The sequence below is a fragment of the Pocillopora damicornis genome, chromosome 9, assembly GCF_964200805.1.
Source record: "Pocillopora damicornis chromosome 9, jaPocDami1.2, whole genome shotgun sequence".
NCBI classification, from domain to species: Eukaryota; Metazoa; Cnidaria; class Anthozoa; order Scleractinia; family Pocilloporidae; genus Pocillopora; species Pocillopora damicornis.
In genome coordinates this window covers 14,621,027-14,637,785 of record NC_142678.1, presented here as the reverse complement: position 1 = coordinate 14,637,785, position 16,759 = coordinate 14,621,027, and the positions used below count along the sequence as shown (strand labels likewise).

General features: G+C 39.5%; 2 protein-coding genes across 3 annotated transcripts in view; one reads left to right on the top strand and one right to left on the bottom strand.

Moving 5' to 3' along the window:
- LOC149040327 (uncharacterized) overlaps nucleotides 1-16,759 on the bottom strand; it is a 61,775-nt gene that overhangs the window by 755 nt on the left and 44,261 nt on the right. The window lies entirely within an intron of this gene.
- Nucleotides 11,762-14,553, top strand: LOC149040331 (uncharacterized). Of its 2 annotated transcripts, XM_089181724.1 has the most exons (5): nucleotides 11,762-11,984; nucleotides 12,279-12,387; nucleotides 12,633-12,736; nucleotides 13,070-13,185; nucleotides 14,390-14,553. In XM_089181724.1, the coding sequence occupies exons 1-5, from the start codon at nucleotides 11,834-11,836 to the stop codon at nucleotides 14,408-14,410; spliced, it is 501 nt and encodes a 166-aa protein (XP_089037850.1). In that variant the 5' UTR covers nucleotides 11,762-11,833; the 3' UTR covers nucleotides 14,411-14,553. The 2 variants fall into 2 exon arrangements, with proteins under 2 accessions (XP_089037850.1, XP_089037849.1); XM_089181723.1 differs by lacking the exon at nucleotides 14,390-14,553 and having other exon boundaries at nucleotides 13,070-13,950.

Here is a 16,759-nt window from a genome sequence, read left to right as displayed (position 1 = left end):
CGAAGCAGTATTTTATAGGCAGTTAGATGGCTTTGTGAACATTGAAACGTGAGAGAATGGAATAATTTGCCAGTTATCCACGCTACTGGAGTATGTATGTAAATAATCATCTTACACATGAGCCTTAGTGATAGAGTGTCAATCCTCGTTTGCTCGAGTTTTGTCGCGCAGAATTCCTTCACTTACGAAATTACTATGTTATTGAATTTTCCAAACCTAGGGAGTGGAGCAGAATTATCTATGTTTTTGTTACTGGTGATGAGAAGTGCAAATTTAAAAGTGTTATGTAGAGTGTCTGCTTATTTTTCAATAACATTATTATCAATTAACAATTACTTTATGGAGTTTCTAATATACAAAGAGGCCTGTTTTATATTATCATTTTTATTGTTGTTTTTCTTCCTATATGTACTTTCGTCAAAACGTCATTATTTTGAATAAAGGGGGTAAGTTCTAAAGAAACTGTGGTGTTGCGTCGGTGGGGGAGGACAAAAAGATAATTTGGTTATATCAACTGAGTTGATAATGTAAATTGGCCACCGTAAAGAGTTTCTAAGCTGAAGTTGCGAGCGTTAGCCCTTCATCAGAGCGAATCAGGGCTAACACTCGAAACGACAGCTTAGAAACTCTTTACTGAGGCCAATTTACATTATCAACTCAGTTGATAAAACAGACTATCTCGTTAGTATTTAAGACAAGCTTTCGATTGACAGCCTTAAGAAGGAGAAAAAAACAATTGTTTGATCAGATTAAGGGAAACATTTTATGTTCATTTGTCAACTGATGCACAAACGCGGAAATAATTTGTGATAGACTGATTAACTTACATCTCTGCGGTATTGGGTGTTGAATTCCTACAAATACCTTACATCGATACGTTATAGTCATTATTCACAGAGTAGACGGTGGCAGTCACAAAATTTTCGATAAGCCTGCGCAACTTTCAAATATGCATCCTGTACGCCGTCATTTTGTAGTACAAAGTTTGGCTATTTTAAAATGGCATTTCATTGGTTACCTAGTAACCGTTCAAATATTTTGTCAACAGCTGAAACGGAAGCCGAGGGAATGGGTGATGGGGAACGTTGATGACATTTCTGAACGTCTTCATGGATAATTTTTGCGAAATGAATGCTTTTTTTTCTGTTGACCACAGAATTTTGAGAGTAATTTCTTTACCGTTTAATGGGAAGTATTCAGGTATTTGAACTTAACATGAAGTACCCTCTGTTTGAATTAATTGCTGTTAGAGAAAAGTCACTAATTGTCCTCGACTTTTGACTGAAAGATACAAGGTAAGTTATTATCTTGATTATTATCTCACAGATAGTTCTTCATTTCGTTTGTCTGGCTTCTGCCATCAAATCTGATGATGATGAAACAAAGCAGAAGTGCTTGGCTCCGAGCTTATTTTCTCTGTCTTGTCTAATTTCCGTTTCTTAGCTGATTTCCGACTCTTGTTTTAGAATACTAATTTCAATGCGCCTCTTATCCAAAATTTTGTTTCAACGAGCCAGTTCGCAACAAAAAAAGTATTCAAAGAAAACGAAGATCGATGTTATTCGCCTTTTCACGAACATGGGAGAAAAAAAATTTGAGTGTGTCGTCAAGAGAAATCCAACTCCCGACCATCAGACTCCGAAGTATGCAGAACGCATGTCACACGAACTTGTTCACGGCTTAACTCACCATAAAGCTCTGAAGGGCTCAGTATTAGTAGTTAAGCAGATGCAATTGATATTGGCATTCGGTTTTGACAGGAGGCGTCTTAAAGTTTTTTTTATTTAAATATGCAATTAGTATTCGAGTAGGTGTAAACAGAACATATGACAAATCTGCTGGTGAATATGAATTTTTTTGGCGTTCTTTTTAAACCGAAAAAGAAAGATCTCACCCACAGACACACACTTACACGAGCTTTCGTCATGAGGTTAAATATGTCAAATTAGTCACAGATGACTTGAGTGCTCCAGTCCCCTCTCCCTATTGGGCAACCTTTGCGTCTTTATTTTTAGCCGGTCTCCGTAAAATTACCCTGGCTTGCTTTTAAGTAGACGAACTTACAGGCTAATTCTACTCTAGGACACACAGCTAAAGCCGATCCCTAAGGTGTTTTGAGAGTTGACTGTAATCAATTTACTAAAATTGTACTTCATGTAAATCTTTTATTGGGGAGCTGCTCTTTACGTACTAATTTAGAGCGAGTTGTGAATTATTAACTCTAAATCACTTTACAACTGACATTTACTCACACTTAGACTTTACATAATTGTCAACGGACTGAGTGTGAACGAAGGTTCAAAAACAGCAGTTTCCTTCACCTTGGTGAGCTACGGCACCGAGTATGATTACAGACAGAATTGGATTACACGAAGTCCTATTACTAATTAATCATAACCATTACAATTTACGAAAAAAAAAACACATGTAGAGCAAATATCTCCAATGAAGACAATGTTTAAAGTTAAAATTCGTCCATTTTAGAAATTCCCCAGAACGATTAGCTGCTTCAACTGTCCGATTACAGCTTATTGTCCAATAACACCGTCTGATTACAACTCAAAAAAATAATTAGTGAAGAACAAAGCAGTTAGTGCATTAATCTCATTTGATGAAATTGTAATGGTTATGATTAGTTTAGGTGATTTTCCTTTCGCCATTCTACTGTTACAATCTCATCAGCTTGTTTAATGATTTGGGCCAAGTTGGGGGCCGGTTAAATTTTTGAAAAAAAAATTTTCTAAATAATGGGATGGTTATTTTTGTTTAGTTTTTGGAGGACTGAGCTTATTTTGATGAAATTAGTTTGGCAACTTGGTTAGTTTCATTGTCCTATAACTCAACTTATGCCAGACTCATTTTGCGACTCAAATACCGAAAATATGCAAAAGTTCTCTACGCTCAGAGGGGAGGTTATTTTGCAAACAATTTCTAAAAAGTACAACGAGAAAATCGGAAGAACTGAAGTAGAGACCCTGCCGAGCAGTTTATGGCTCATTGTAACCCGAAATTCTTCATATTATTTTAGCTGCTTTACTAAGGTAAAAGTGTGAGGAACACTGCTCCTCATAGTGTATTGCCTTAATAAATACAGGCGTGTTCCAACAGGTTTCAAGGACGAAATAGTAAGTCATAGTACTTTTAATGTTAAATGGGTATCAGAACCTGTATTTGTTATGTTAGCCCGCTTGTTTAGTAATGACAATAGAAATGGTAACCACAATTTTTTTAATGTCTGCTTTAGCTGATTTAGCCAAGTGAGAATTTGGAAATTGCCTCAGTTTAACAGCATTCAGACAACGATCTTCCTGGAGAAACATGAATGGTTCAGTCACCACCAATGAAGGTTCTTCAATTTCTCATTTAATAAATGGACTTTAGGTTTACCAATTATCCTCTTGACAATTCAGTATGACACTCAGACTTATAATTTCTGCGGCTCTTAACACACCTTCCTGTAATTTTTGTCAATGCTTTTTTACTCAAATTAAACTTTAAATTTTTTTTATGCGACGGATATTGTTTTCAAAAAGATACATATTTTTTTTGCAGACACCTTGGGTAGTTTACAAGAACCTGTCACACAAAGACACATATTGTTGATATGCGATGAAGTAGGTACAGCCTGGAGAGACCTGGGTGCTGAGTTAAGGCTTGGATCGCCTGTGGTTCGTAATCTTACTTTTGATTGCAACTCAAACCGCGATAGAGCGTGGGAAGTGATCGATAAGTGGAGACAGAGCAACCCAAATGAAGCGACTTTAGGAAATCTTGCAGATGCTCTAGTGAAGATAGGGATGGGAAAAGCCGCTCAAAAGCTGGTTGGTGCGTAATCTATTGTTTTCATGGGAACTCACTTAGGGCCAGGTCCAACTTTTTCCGAGAAATAAGCGCAGGAGGTTTCATTTCTAACGCAGTTAAGAACAGGCAGATTTTGAGGTGTACTTAGATATAAGAATAAAAAATGATGGGTAGAATTTTTGTTGAAAGTAGTGGCTCGTAAGGATTTTTAACGCACAGCTTTTACCAAGGTTATGCGCTCAAGTTTAACGTGAAAACACTAAACTATTTCACCATTAGCACATCTTATGCGTGCATGTAAATAGCCCCAAGTCAGAAATCCTTTCCGGAATCGAGCACGATGTTACCAGTGTGAGGATGTTTATCTAGTTTTTTAGTAAACAGCTTATAACCATACTATCCTTGGTAATGATCTGAAACTCTTTTGTCTCTTTCAATGCAGGAACGGAAAACGTAAAGGCAGATAAAATAAATATAGAAAAAAGGTTGCAATGTCTAGAGACAAAGGTTGAATGGCTGGAGATGGAAAAGTCAACTGAAAAAAGCGTAAAGCAAGGTCCGAAGCGCGAGAACACTTGCAAAGGGAAAATCTCCGACGAGATCGACAAGGATCCATGCGTGATGCAAGAGAACATCAAGATTGTCTGTGAAAACGAGAAAATGCTAGTCGGTAGATCATCTGAGCTGGAAAACAATACATCAGATGAAGGGAACGAGAGGCATTTGAATGGAAGACTGGAGGAAATCAGATTGGCAGATCGAATCCAGAAAGACACCATGGAGAGAGATCAGGCGAGCCAAAGACGTAATGGAGTGGAAGTACAACAATGGTATGACGGTAAGCTTCTATACTGCTCTCAAGGCCGAGTCAACTGAAATTGGACGATTGATGAATTACCAAGCGATATTGTAGTAACAACATTTTTTTCTTAGTTCATTTTATAAAATATGAAGCACGACATTCGTTAGGAAAGTATGCCAAGTGTGTTGACATTTATTAATCGGTTTAGAAGAGTTGCTACCGTTAGGGACTGGGAATGTCAAATGTTTCATATTTCTTTGCTTTTCCAAAATTTTAAACTTTTTACAGCACCAGTGAGTGGTCTTATCTTATTAAATTTATTTCATTGTTTGATAGTCTTATATTATAATTCTAGTTTGTCTTTTTTCCTTCATCCAAGGCTCTTGTCCGATCACTACTTCACTGAAAGTTTTGTTCCTAGGTTGTCATTGACGTAATGTTTGAATTGAATTAAATTGAATTATTCTAATCTGAAGGTTGTTTATTTAGAAATGCATATATGTTTGCGATGCCCTAATTTGAAGAAGGAACTCAACGATTTAAAAACAGAAACAGACGCATTAAAAAACAAAATCAGCCAACTTGAGCAAATGCGCGTAGAAGACGAAAAAGAAAAAGAAAAGAAAAGGAAGGACACGAAAAGGAAGGAAAAGATAATCAGAAAAAACAACACCAAAATCGCTGACTTAGAGGAAGCGAATAAAATACAACTAGATCACATAGAGAAGTTAAAAAGAATAAATGAAAAGATTAAGAAGAACAAAAGAGATCTTGTGGAAGAAAATAAAAAAAAAATGGTGGAACAGATTGGAGAACTAAAAGCCGATAAGGAGGAACTAAAATTGAAGTTACAATTTCAAACATATCCAGAGGAGCTGGATCAGCTGAAAACTGAAAATGGTGACCTGTCGAGTCAAATAGAGGAGCTCAAGAAAAAAGTGGAAAGCTCTGAGTCAGAATACATGAGGCTACAAGAGGAGCTTAAGAAGTACAGCAATTTCCAAATTCGTAAGTACATATGAACAAAGATAACTGTGCTGTGACATCCGCTGTTTTTTTTAATTTGTTTCATTTTAAGGTTGTTTGGTCATATGTTAACCCTAACACCATAAAATAACTTTAATTTACCATAAAAAAATGACATGTTTGATGGTCATGAGAAGACACAAGTGCTTTGCACTGTAAGTATTAAGCCCGCTGGGCTCGTCTTTTTCAGGTGTGATAATCCCGAAGTTAATTTGATTTAATCTCATTAAATATGTCATGGGCCGACTAGCTTAAATTATCAACACTCTCGAGTTAGCAGCTGGATAATGTTACTATGTCGATATTCGAATGTCATGGTTTTTGCCCGCCTATCTTTTCTTTGCAGTTTCGTATTTCAAACGCGTGATTCAGTAGCAGTAGAGATGGCACCTAGGAAGGGTTTTTCGCCCTTCACTCCGGTCATCAGCCCTGAATTAAGTCCACAATTGACTTGGTTTATTCTAAGTTCGAAAGTTTGTGGATCTAATACTTTAAGCGGTCGCCTGTTGTCGCCAGTTTTCCAGGCGATTTTCAAAGAATCGACAGTGCCCACATTCGGCTGCTAGATCGCTACCATTACTCGAACAAGAAGTCCTCTAATGCAACGGAAATTGTCTGTTCCTCGTTTGAGTTGATAACCACTCTGCTTCGCCGTTCCTCTTCAGAAAGCTCTGAGTTCATTTCGCAGCTGAGAGATTTGCTGAACTTAGTAGATCTCAGTAAAATGTCTATCGACGAAGAAAATGAAGGCCAAGCAAACAAAGAACGACCACGTGCTTCACGATGCTTGGAAATGCCAACGACACCAACGAACAAGACATCATCTGTGGCCATGACACCCCCAAACAGTGGAAACTCGCAAAGAGCTGAAAAAAGAATGTTTCCCCAAATCTAAAGGAGATCAGCGAAAAGGAAGATTTGGATACTCCAGAAAAGGTGCTGTTGATGAAGCGATGAAGCAGCGAAGCAGTCGCGTCATCAAGGACGTGCATGACGTGTGCGAAAGAAACAGGGAAAGTTTGGCGATGGTGCTTTCGAACATGTGCGCATTTGGCGACCCAGAAGCGAAGGCCATCGTCAATGAAATTGTCGAAGAGATGGCTGTAAAAAGGGGAGCAAAGAGGAGTGTGGAAGAGCTAGTTGGCGACGACACAATGTCGAAGTACGTGGCTTGCCTGAGAGTTCCTGATTGGAAGCTTGTCCTTTTCCAGGCGATGGCGAGAGTTTCTTCAAAAACGTGGCTATCCCTGATAAACATCACAGGGCTCGGAAGGACGGGGGTAAGATGTTTAGTTACGTTGGTCTTACGTCGGTATATTAATATTCATACTTGGCGCCCCGGCTAAGGAAACAAAAGAACAAAAAAAGAACTATTCCATCGCGAGCCTCAATGTTTATAGCAGCTCTTTCTTTTGTTTTATTCAGTTATTCTCGTAAGCGAAGCCTAGTACAGGAAAAGATAAGCAGGCTTTTTTTTATTACTTAAGCGGGCGTTTTACTCAACTGCGTCTTCAAAATTACCCTATGTCTGTTTTCCAGAGCAATTTGAGCCAGTGGTAAGCTCTTTTTCAGCTGGTGAAATATGCTGGAAGCCGGCTCCTAGTGACAAACCCTGTACCATTAATATAGAAGGTCATCGCCCTACTTCCTATTAGTATTCCATGACATCAAGTGTAAATTTAAAATATAATCTTTAAAGTTTTTTCCCATGAAATTCTGTTGATAGATGCTGTTTGAACTGGTAGAGCTTTATTCATCAAGAACTCAAAAATATATATGAGGAAAATAAGCGGTGCTTTAACGGTAAAAGCAGTACTTTAACTCATTTTTCAAATTTGAAGAACGTAGGGCTGGCAAAGTGATAAAAGTTCTCATAAAATGGTCACAACGACCCTTGCTGACTGTAGCAATGTTATTGTTACAGGTCAAAATTATGTTCAAGGGAAGATTTTTTAACCTACAGAGGTTGATGTTATGATAGTTAAACGAACGTTTGGCCTCGTTTCTAAAGGCTTTAATCTACAAAAACCTCGTGCTACATATACTTCACAAAATGGCGTCTCACAGAACGAGTCCGCTGACACATGTGTTGACGGGCACTAAAAGGTATCGGTATCCCGGATTAACAACAACATCAACAATGTAAATTACGAGTACCGGTAAAGTTACTTAAATGAAGTTTCCAATGTTTGACTGTCACTACATTCACCCCTTCCTATAAATTGAGCCTATCTACAGGGCGGCGCTCTCGCTGTGATCTCCTCAATTCTGTGGGTTCTGGTTCTTGCGTCTTATCAACATGATGATCGTTAACGGGAGAAAACTCACTAGAAATATTGGGTTTAACGACTGGGAGCTGGATTGAAGAGGGTGGTTCTAGAAGTCCCACTTGACCACAAGGAGCAAGATTCTTGGTTGAAACTGTTGTTTCTCTGCCATTAGGATAACGAACGTGAGCGTAGTGAGCATTGGTCTGGAGAACATCAGCTTTTTCAACCAGAGGATCAAACTTACTGTGTCGTACATGACGCTTTACATAAACAGGGCCAGGTTCGGCCAGCCAAGAGGGGATCGAACTACCTGTGGATGAACGGCGTGAAAAGTTCAGGAAACGTTCATGCGGAGTCTCATTCGTTGCGGTGCACAGAAGAGAACGGATCGAGTGCAACACATCTGGCAGGACCAATTGCCACTGTTCTGCCTGAAGCTTCTTTGACTTAAGAGACGTTGTAATCGCCTTCCATACAGTGCCATTGTACCTCTCAACTTGACCATTACATGTGGGGTTATAACTGGTTGTACGACTTGTAGATACACCTTTGCTAGAGAGGAATTCCCGTAACTCTTGACTCATAAACGAAGCCCCTCTGTCAGAATGCACGTAGGCAGGCATACCAAATAGAGAAAACAATGTGGTGAGACACTTCATAACGGTCGGAGTAGACACATCAGGGCAAGGGAAAACGAACGGGAACCGTGAAAACTCATCAACAACATTCAGGAAGTATTTGTTCTTGTCGTTGGAAGGAAGTGGCCCTTTAAAGTCAATGTTGATTCGTTCAAAGGGTTGGGTAGCTTTTATAAGTTGAACTGGGTCTGGGCGGTGGAATACCGGTTTACATTCACAACAGATTGGACAGGAGTTCACAGTCCTCCTAACATCTTTTAGAGAATAAGGCAAGTTCTTGACTCGAATAAAATGCCATAATCGGGTAATCCCAGGGTGACAGAGCGAGTCATGGAGCTTGTAGAGAGCATCACTGGCGCTAGAAGCACACGTGGCTCGTGAGAAGGTATCCGGTGCTACATTATCTCTGCCTGGTCGATACTCTATGTCAAAGCTATAGCAACTCAGTTCAATCCTCCAGCGCATTATCTTGTCATTCTTAATCTTTCCTTGATGACGCTGGTTGAACATGTAGGAAACTGACTTTTGGTCCGTTTTTAGAGTGAAGTGGGACCCGGTGAGAAAATGTCTCCAGTGCCTTACCGACTCAACTATTGCTTGAGCCTCCTTTTCTACAGCAGAGTGTTTCAGTTCACTACCTTGAAGAGTGCGGGAGAAAAAGGCTACAGGTCTGCCCTTCTGGTTGAGGGTAGCGGCTAGCGCTACATCTGAGGCGTCTGTCTCCACCTCAAATGGAATACTCTCGTCTATGGCAGAGACAGCAGCTTTGGCAATGATACTCTTTAAGTCTTCAAATGCTTTCTGTGCTTCAGAAGATAAAGGAAATGATCTACAGCTGGTTATGGGTTTAATTCTGTCGGCGAAACAAGGAACCCATTGAGAATAGTAAGAGAAAAGTCCCAGACATCTATTAAGAGCCTTTGAGTTTTGCGGCAGTGGGAGCTCCAGTAGAGGCCTTAATCTTTCGGGGTCTGGACTAATAGAACCATTTTCAATGACATATCCCAGTAATGGCAGTCGTTGAGCAGAGAAGACGCTTTTGCTGTCGTTGAATTTAAGATTCGCCTTTTGAGAAGCCTCCTGGAATAATATGAGGTTAGCATCATGGTCAGCTTGATCCTTTCCACATACAGTTATGTTGTCGATGTATGGAAACACAGCTTTCAAGTGGTTATCTTCAACAAATCTCATCATTTCTCTTTGGAAGCAGGCTACACCGTTGGTTACACCGAAAGGAAGCCTGGTAAACTGATAAAGCCCACCTTTAGCTTCAAACGCAGTGTAAGGCTTGTCATCTTCTCTTAAAGGTATTTGATGATACGCACTCTGGAGGTCAAGGGTACTGAACACCTTGTACTGAGCTATTTCGTTGATCGTATCACTGATCCTCGGCAGCGGGAAAGCATCTAGTTGGGTGAATCTATTGATTGTCTGGGAATAATCAATAGCTAGGCGTTTCTTGTGATTCTCATCCTTTGTGACAACTACTTGTGCCCGCCAAGGGGACCGGCTTGGCTCAATAATGCCTTCCTTGAGCAACCGTTCTACTTCATTGCCAATGAAGTTCAGGTCTTCTTTGCTGTAGCGCCTGGACTTTGTAGCAATAGGATGGCAGTCGGCAGTGAGGTTTGAAAATGGTGATGGCGGCTCTATGTTCAGAGTAGTGAGACTGCATACCGACAGCGGCGGTTTTGTTCCGCCATACTTGAATGTGACACTATCATGTTGAGACTGGAAATCGAGTCCTAAAATCAGATCAGAGCAAAGCCCTGGCATAACCAACAGGCGAAAGTCTTTATAAGTTTGACCTTGGTAGTTAATAGTAACAGAGCAAGAGCCCTCGGTCTTTGTACTTAACAAAGATGTTGCCATGGAGACCTGGCTGACCGAAGGGTTAACAGAGATAGCAGCTACTTCAACGAGGCTTGGATGTATGTAGCTTTCACTGCTTCCGCTGTCAAAGAGTGCTTCTACACTCCAGTCCTTGTTGACAACAACAGTAGCAGTTGATCCTTTAAGAGATTGGGGAATTCCTACGGTGGCAAGAGTAGGTGGCCAGAGAGCAGCTGAAACTTCGCTGGGTTTAGAGGCCTTGCTTCGACAGACTTTCGCAAAATGTCCCCTCTTTTGACATTTATTGCAAATTGCATCTCTGGCTGGACACTTGGAACGAGGGTGTTTAGGATTTCCACAGAAGAAGCACTTTGAATCAATTGCAGCGAGTGTGGAGTCTGACTGAGCAGAGTCGACTTGGATTGGATTCTGAGCGGTCATTTCTTGTGCTGAGGCTGCAACGCTGACAGGTTGAGGGACAGAGTAACTCTCTGAACTGCGCATGGCAGAGTCGAGCGCCCTGGCCTGGTCAAACATCGTTTTCAGATCTAGAGTTTTGTTTTCTAGGAGCCTTTGACGTATTTGGTTAGAATGTAGCCCAGTAATGAAAGCATCCCGTATATATTCCTCACAATATTTGGCAGCGGTGACAGATTGAAAGTTGCAGTCTTTGGCGAGAGTTTTGAGCGCTTGAAGATATTCGTCTAGAGTTTCACCACCCTGTTGTCGTCTGGTAGCGAGCACGTGTCTGGCGTGGATTTCGTTCGTCGGCTTCACGAAAATATTTTGAAGAGTTTCGATTGCAGATTCGTAGTCAGCACATTCTTCTACATATTCGAATACCGCAGGCGAAATAAAATTTGTCAGGACTCCAAATTTATCGAGGCCTTCTTCCGTCAATACGGCGAGGAAATTTTCGAAGGTTCGACGCCAGTGAATCCACGATTTTGATGCTCCAGACGTGCTTGGATCGGCGCTGAATCTCTCGGGCCTGAGGACTTTATCCATTTGTTTTTTTTTGTAGATTAAATTGTTATGATAGTTAAACGAACGTTTGGCCTCGTTTCTAAAGGCTTTAATCTACAAAAACCTCGTGCTACATATACTTCACAAAATGGCGTCTCACAGAACGAGTCCGCTGACACATGTGTTGACGGGCACTAAAAGGTATCGGTATCCCGGATTAACAACAACATCAACAATGTAAATTACGAGTACCGGTAAAGTTACTTAAATGAAGTTTCCAATGTTTGACTGTCACTACAGTTGATTCTCTGTTTCCTTTGTTTCCTAGGACTAGTAGGAGACAAAGGAAACAAAGAATCAACCTAGATTAAAAAGTTTAATCTTTGCTTTTTATCACCTCGCTTTCTATTGTTTTCTTAGAAATCCTCTCACACGCCTCTCCTCCTCAACTTAAACCAGATCAAGGCAGCTAACAAGAAGGAGCTTGTAAGGAGTATATGGGGGTTAAGAAGGTGGCTCCTCCTATACAAGGTTTCTCTGTGAATTTGAGTTCTGTTGTGGAGTTAATCGTAAGGGAACAAAGGCTGCACCAGCTGTCTTCACATGCTTTGCGACTGATGATGAAGCTTGATGGGAGACCATTTTGGGGTAAAATTATGTGATAATGCATGCTGTCTCTGCAGTTTTGTCTGTAAATTATTTTATTATTATTGTTATAAAAGGTCATTCCCCACGTATGATAATCATCCCCATATTTTTTTTGTGTGTGTGTGTTGTACTTCCAGATCAAAATAACTATAACAGTTACTGTTAAATTTTTTTGGCCTTGCAAGCAGTTCTTTGTATGGAAGGTGGTCATTATAATAATGTGTAAGGTGAAATGGGTTGGTGTAGGGTGCAGTTTTTGTCTTGACTAATTTTGTGTAAAAAATTGTTTTGCAGGTAGAGCTCAGGTGTTGTTTGGAATTGTTCTCCGTGATGGTGCTGTATATAGCCAGCAAAGTGCAAAATCAGTCTACCCATTGACAATTGCCAACTGTAAAGAAGACAGGTTTGTGAATTGCAACTTACCTGAACTCTTTACTACCTTCTGGCTAGAATATGCTTGTGGTTGTATGTGCATTTAACTTAAATAACACAATGACAGATTTTTGTAAGCCCCACTCAGTTGCAATATCACCAGGTCATGCATCCACTCTGAGATCTAAGTGGATTGATATCAATATCCCTAATTTGGCTTTAATGCACTAAATATAACAATGACTGTATAGATTTTTGGTTTTTATTTGTTGACAGAGACAACCTCAAGATTCATCTTGAGGACATCAACCACCAGAAGAGAATATTAAAGGAAAAAGGAATGATAGTTGATGGTAGACATTACACCGTTGAATTTCTGGGTAAGAATCAATGTTAGTCTTGGAATTTTCTTTAAAAGTCAACTTCTTGTTCATGATACTATTTATAGCAATTTATTGTGTTTCTGCCCAGTTGGTAGTCTGACTAGAACTAGATTGAAGCAGTAGTCAAACTATAGTAAATTAAGAGTTTTTTTATATTGTAAAACATGTTCAAGGTTTAACTGCAGCAGCAAGAAATAAAACCTGAAATTTATTACTATTTTACGTCAGAAATTGATTTGACTACCCTTTTCTTTAGATACATTAGAGATTAATTTCCTGGAAAGTTTAGCATGTTAACTTTTGCTTTCCCATTTCTGTTATCAAACTTAGTTGTACTGGACTACAAGACCTTGGTACTTCTTTTGGTGAAGAAGACGAATGCTTCATTCATGTTAGGTGGTAGAGGTGTCAGTGTCGAGTTCTGTTTCATCTGCAATGCTATCAGGGTAAAGTACTCAAATGATATAGAAATTAGTATGGGGCAACTGCAACTTGTGCTGTTAAAGTTGAGGTACATAAAAGTGCTGCATCAGTTCATCAACTTTTTTTACAGTGATTTCAGATGACTTTGACCTTTGCCAATATTTGGGAAAATAATTAGTGAGTGATAGAAACATCAAGTAGCTTTAATTAAGTCAAAAAAAGTTGTAAAGTACTTCTCTGAAGGTCATTCTGCTTTAAAACATTTAAAATCACTGAAAGTATGAATACATGTACTGTAAAAAGAACAGGGCTCACACAGAGTCATAAATTCTTGGAAAAGTCTTGATTTTCCAGACCTGGAAATAGTCTTGAAATTGAAGATAATGTCTAGAAAAATAGTTCAAGTCTGGAGTTTTTTTTTTATAGCTACATAAAGTGCTTAATAAGTTCATTTTTTTCCCCTGTGGTCAATTCAATCTCGCCTGTAGCTAAGACATTCAATCACAGAATGAGAAGTTTCACAATTGCACCATGGTTATTGTACATTTGCAGTGCATCATGAAAGAAGCTTGGTTTCTGCATTTTTCAAGATCTCTATTGATCACCTATTTGACCATCTTCAGTCTGGAAAAATAAATTGATGTTTTGGAAAAAAGGTCTGGGAAAAGTCTTGAATTTTGGATCCAAAAATCTGCATGAACTCTGAAGAAGATAATCGGAAGCATGATAAATGTGTAGTTCTATCTGAAATTATAATATTATATATTATTTGATAGTGTGCCTATTTTTGTCAGGGTTGCAAATGCCATGATGTTGCTCCAGATCAGACATGCCTGGATTGCCTCAGAAGTAAATGCAACATAGGAAGGTGTGTAGGCATTTGATCATTGTCATATTAAATTATATTCAAACACATAAAGGGGATTTTCTTACTGTTACATAACAAAATGAATTTTGTAAGCCATGGGGAAATGACTTGTACTAAAGCATGAACTGAAATTAAGTGTATAGTTTGGGTTTTTTTTTTAATTGTTGCTAGTAAACTAAAATCCTCATTCAGGATCTTTTGCCAAACTTGGAAGGTTGCCAAAAATTGTTTTCATACTGTCAGGAAAGGAGTACTCATAGTTTGGTAATTGAAAAAGAAAAAGAAAAACATTTTTAGAGAAAAACATGAAATAATTCATTGCTTCAGAAAATCAATCATTCTTTGAAATTGTCTTGTAGATCAACTGGTATACGAGATGATCTGGTTTTTCTTTTGGATGAAGAGCTTTGCAACATTCAACTTTGTGCTCTCCATATGGAGATGTGCAACACTGAACAGTTGTTGGCATCCATTGGTCTTCTTGCATACAGGGTAGATTCCCTAGCAGAGGCCAATGCTGCCTTGAAAAACTATGGCCCAGAGTCATTTCATGGCGATCACATCTCAGTAAAGAAGAAGTCAGATCAACAGCCTGCTATTACAAAGCAGAATGTCCATGTCAGTTCAATGTCTGGTAAGACATTTCCTAAAATAATGTTTTCAAGAGATGTTTTCCATAGGTCTTAGGTAAAATCTTTTTTTTTTCTGTTTTAATTTGCTCTCCTGCTGTTGTGTTTCAGGTCCAACAGAACAGGAAATCCGTCAGCACCTTCAAAAAATTACCACTGGATAAATTCAAGAAGCCGTATGAAGATGTGAACACAGCAAAAACTTTGATCCTTAACAGAGTTACATTTTACCAGGCTCGTGTTGATGTTGATGCAACTATTATTTTTATACTTGCAACTTGATTTAACATCATGTAGTCAAGTTCACTGGTAATGTGTATTCATTGAGTTCATACAGCGTCCAGACGATCCGTTAGAGTGCACTTTAGGAATCAAATACCTCTGTGAGTATTTATTTAATTGCTACAGTCTCCTATGTAATTTGCCCATCTTATGACTAATTCCATCACACAGCAGCTTGAAATTAATGGAGCTCCATTAACTGAAAGCTACTGCATATAGGAAGATAGGTGAGCTCAGGATTAAAGTGTGAACCATTGTTTAACTTTAGCATGTCTGATTCTATTAGTTAACACACCTTAAAGTGTAGAGTAACACAGAATTTTCTATAGTTAGAGATCCATAGATGCAGTGTAACCCAGTGTTTAATTTAGTTCAAGGTAACTAACATAGCCTGCACTTTAGGTGGTACACCCATGGGTGCAGTGTAACCCAGTGTTAAATTTAGTTAAAGTTAACTAACATAGGCTGCACTTTAGGTGGCACACCCATGGGTGCAGTGTAACCCAGTGTCTTATTTAGTTAAAGGTAACTAACATAGGCTGCACTTTGGGTGGCACACCCATAGGTGCAATGTAACCCAGTCTCTCATTTAGTGAAAGGTAACTAACATAGACTGCACTTTAGGTGGCACACCCATGGGTGCAGTGTAACCCAGTGTCTTATTTAGTTAAAGGTAACTAACATAGGCTGCACTTTAGGTGGCACATCCATGGGTGCAGTGTAACCCATTGTTTTCTTTAGTTAAAGGAAACTTACTTTGGCTGCATTTAGGTGGTACACCCATAGGTGCAGTGTAACGCAGTGTTTTCTTTAGTTCACGGTAACTAACATAGGCTGCATTTTAGGTGGCACACCCATGGGTGCAGTGTAACCCAGTGTTTTATTTAGTTAAAGGTAACTACTGTAGGCTGCACTTTAGGTGGCACACCCATAGGTGCAGTGTAACCCAGTGTTTTCTTTAGTAAACAGTAACTAACATAGGCTGCACTTTAGGTGGCACACCCATGGGTGCAGTGTAACCTAGTGTTTTATTTAGTTAAAGGTAATTAACATAGGCTGCACTTTAGGTGGCACACCCATGGGTGCAGTGTAACCCAGTGTTTTCTTTAGTAAACGGTAACTGACATAGGTTGCACTTTAGGTGGCACACCCATGGGTGCAGTGTAACCCAGTGTTTTCTTTAGTAAACGGTAACTAACATAGGCTGCACTTTAGGTGGCACACCCATAGGTGCAGTGTAACCCATTGCTTTCTTTAGTAAACGGTAACTAACATAGGCTGCTCTTTAGGTGGCACACCCATGGGTGCAGTGTAACCCAGTGTCTTATTTAGTTAAAGGTAACTAACATAGGCTGCACTTTAGGTGGCACACCCATAGGTACAGTGTAACCCATTGCTTTCTTTAGTAAACGGTAACTAACATAGGCTGCACTTTAGGTGGCACACCCATAGGTGCAGTGTAACCCATTGCTTTCTTTAGTAAACGGTAACTAACATAGGCTGCTCTTTAGGTGGCACACCCATGGGTGCAGTGTAACCTAGTGTTTTATTTAGTAAAAGGTAATTAACATAGGCTGCACTTTAGGTGGCACACCCATGGGTGCAGTGTAACCTCGTGTTTTATTTAGTTAAAGGTAATTAACATAGGCTGCACTTTAGGTGGCACACCCATGGGTGCAGTGTAACCCAGTGTTTTCTTTAATAAACAGTAACTAACATAGGCTGCACTTTAGGTGGCACGCCCATAGGTGCATTGTAACCCAGTGTTTTCTTTAATAAACGGTAACTGACATAGGCTGCACTTTAGGTGGCACACCC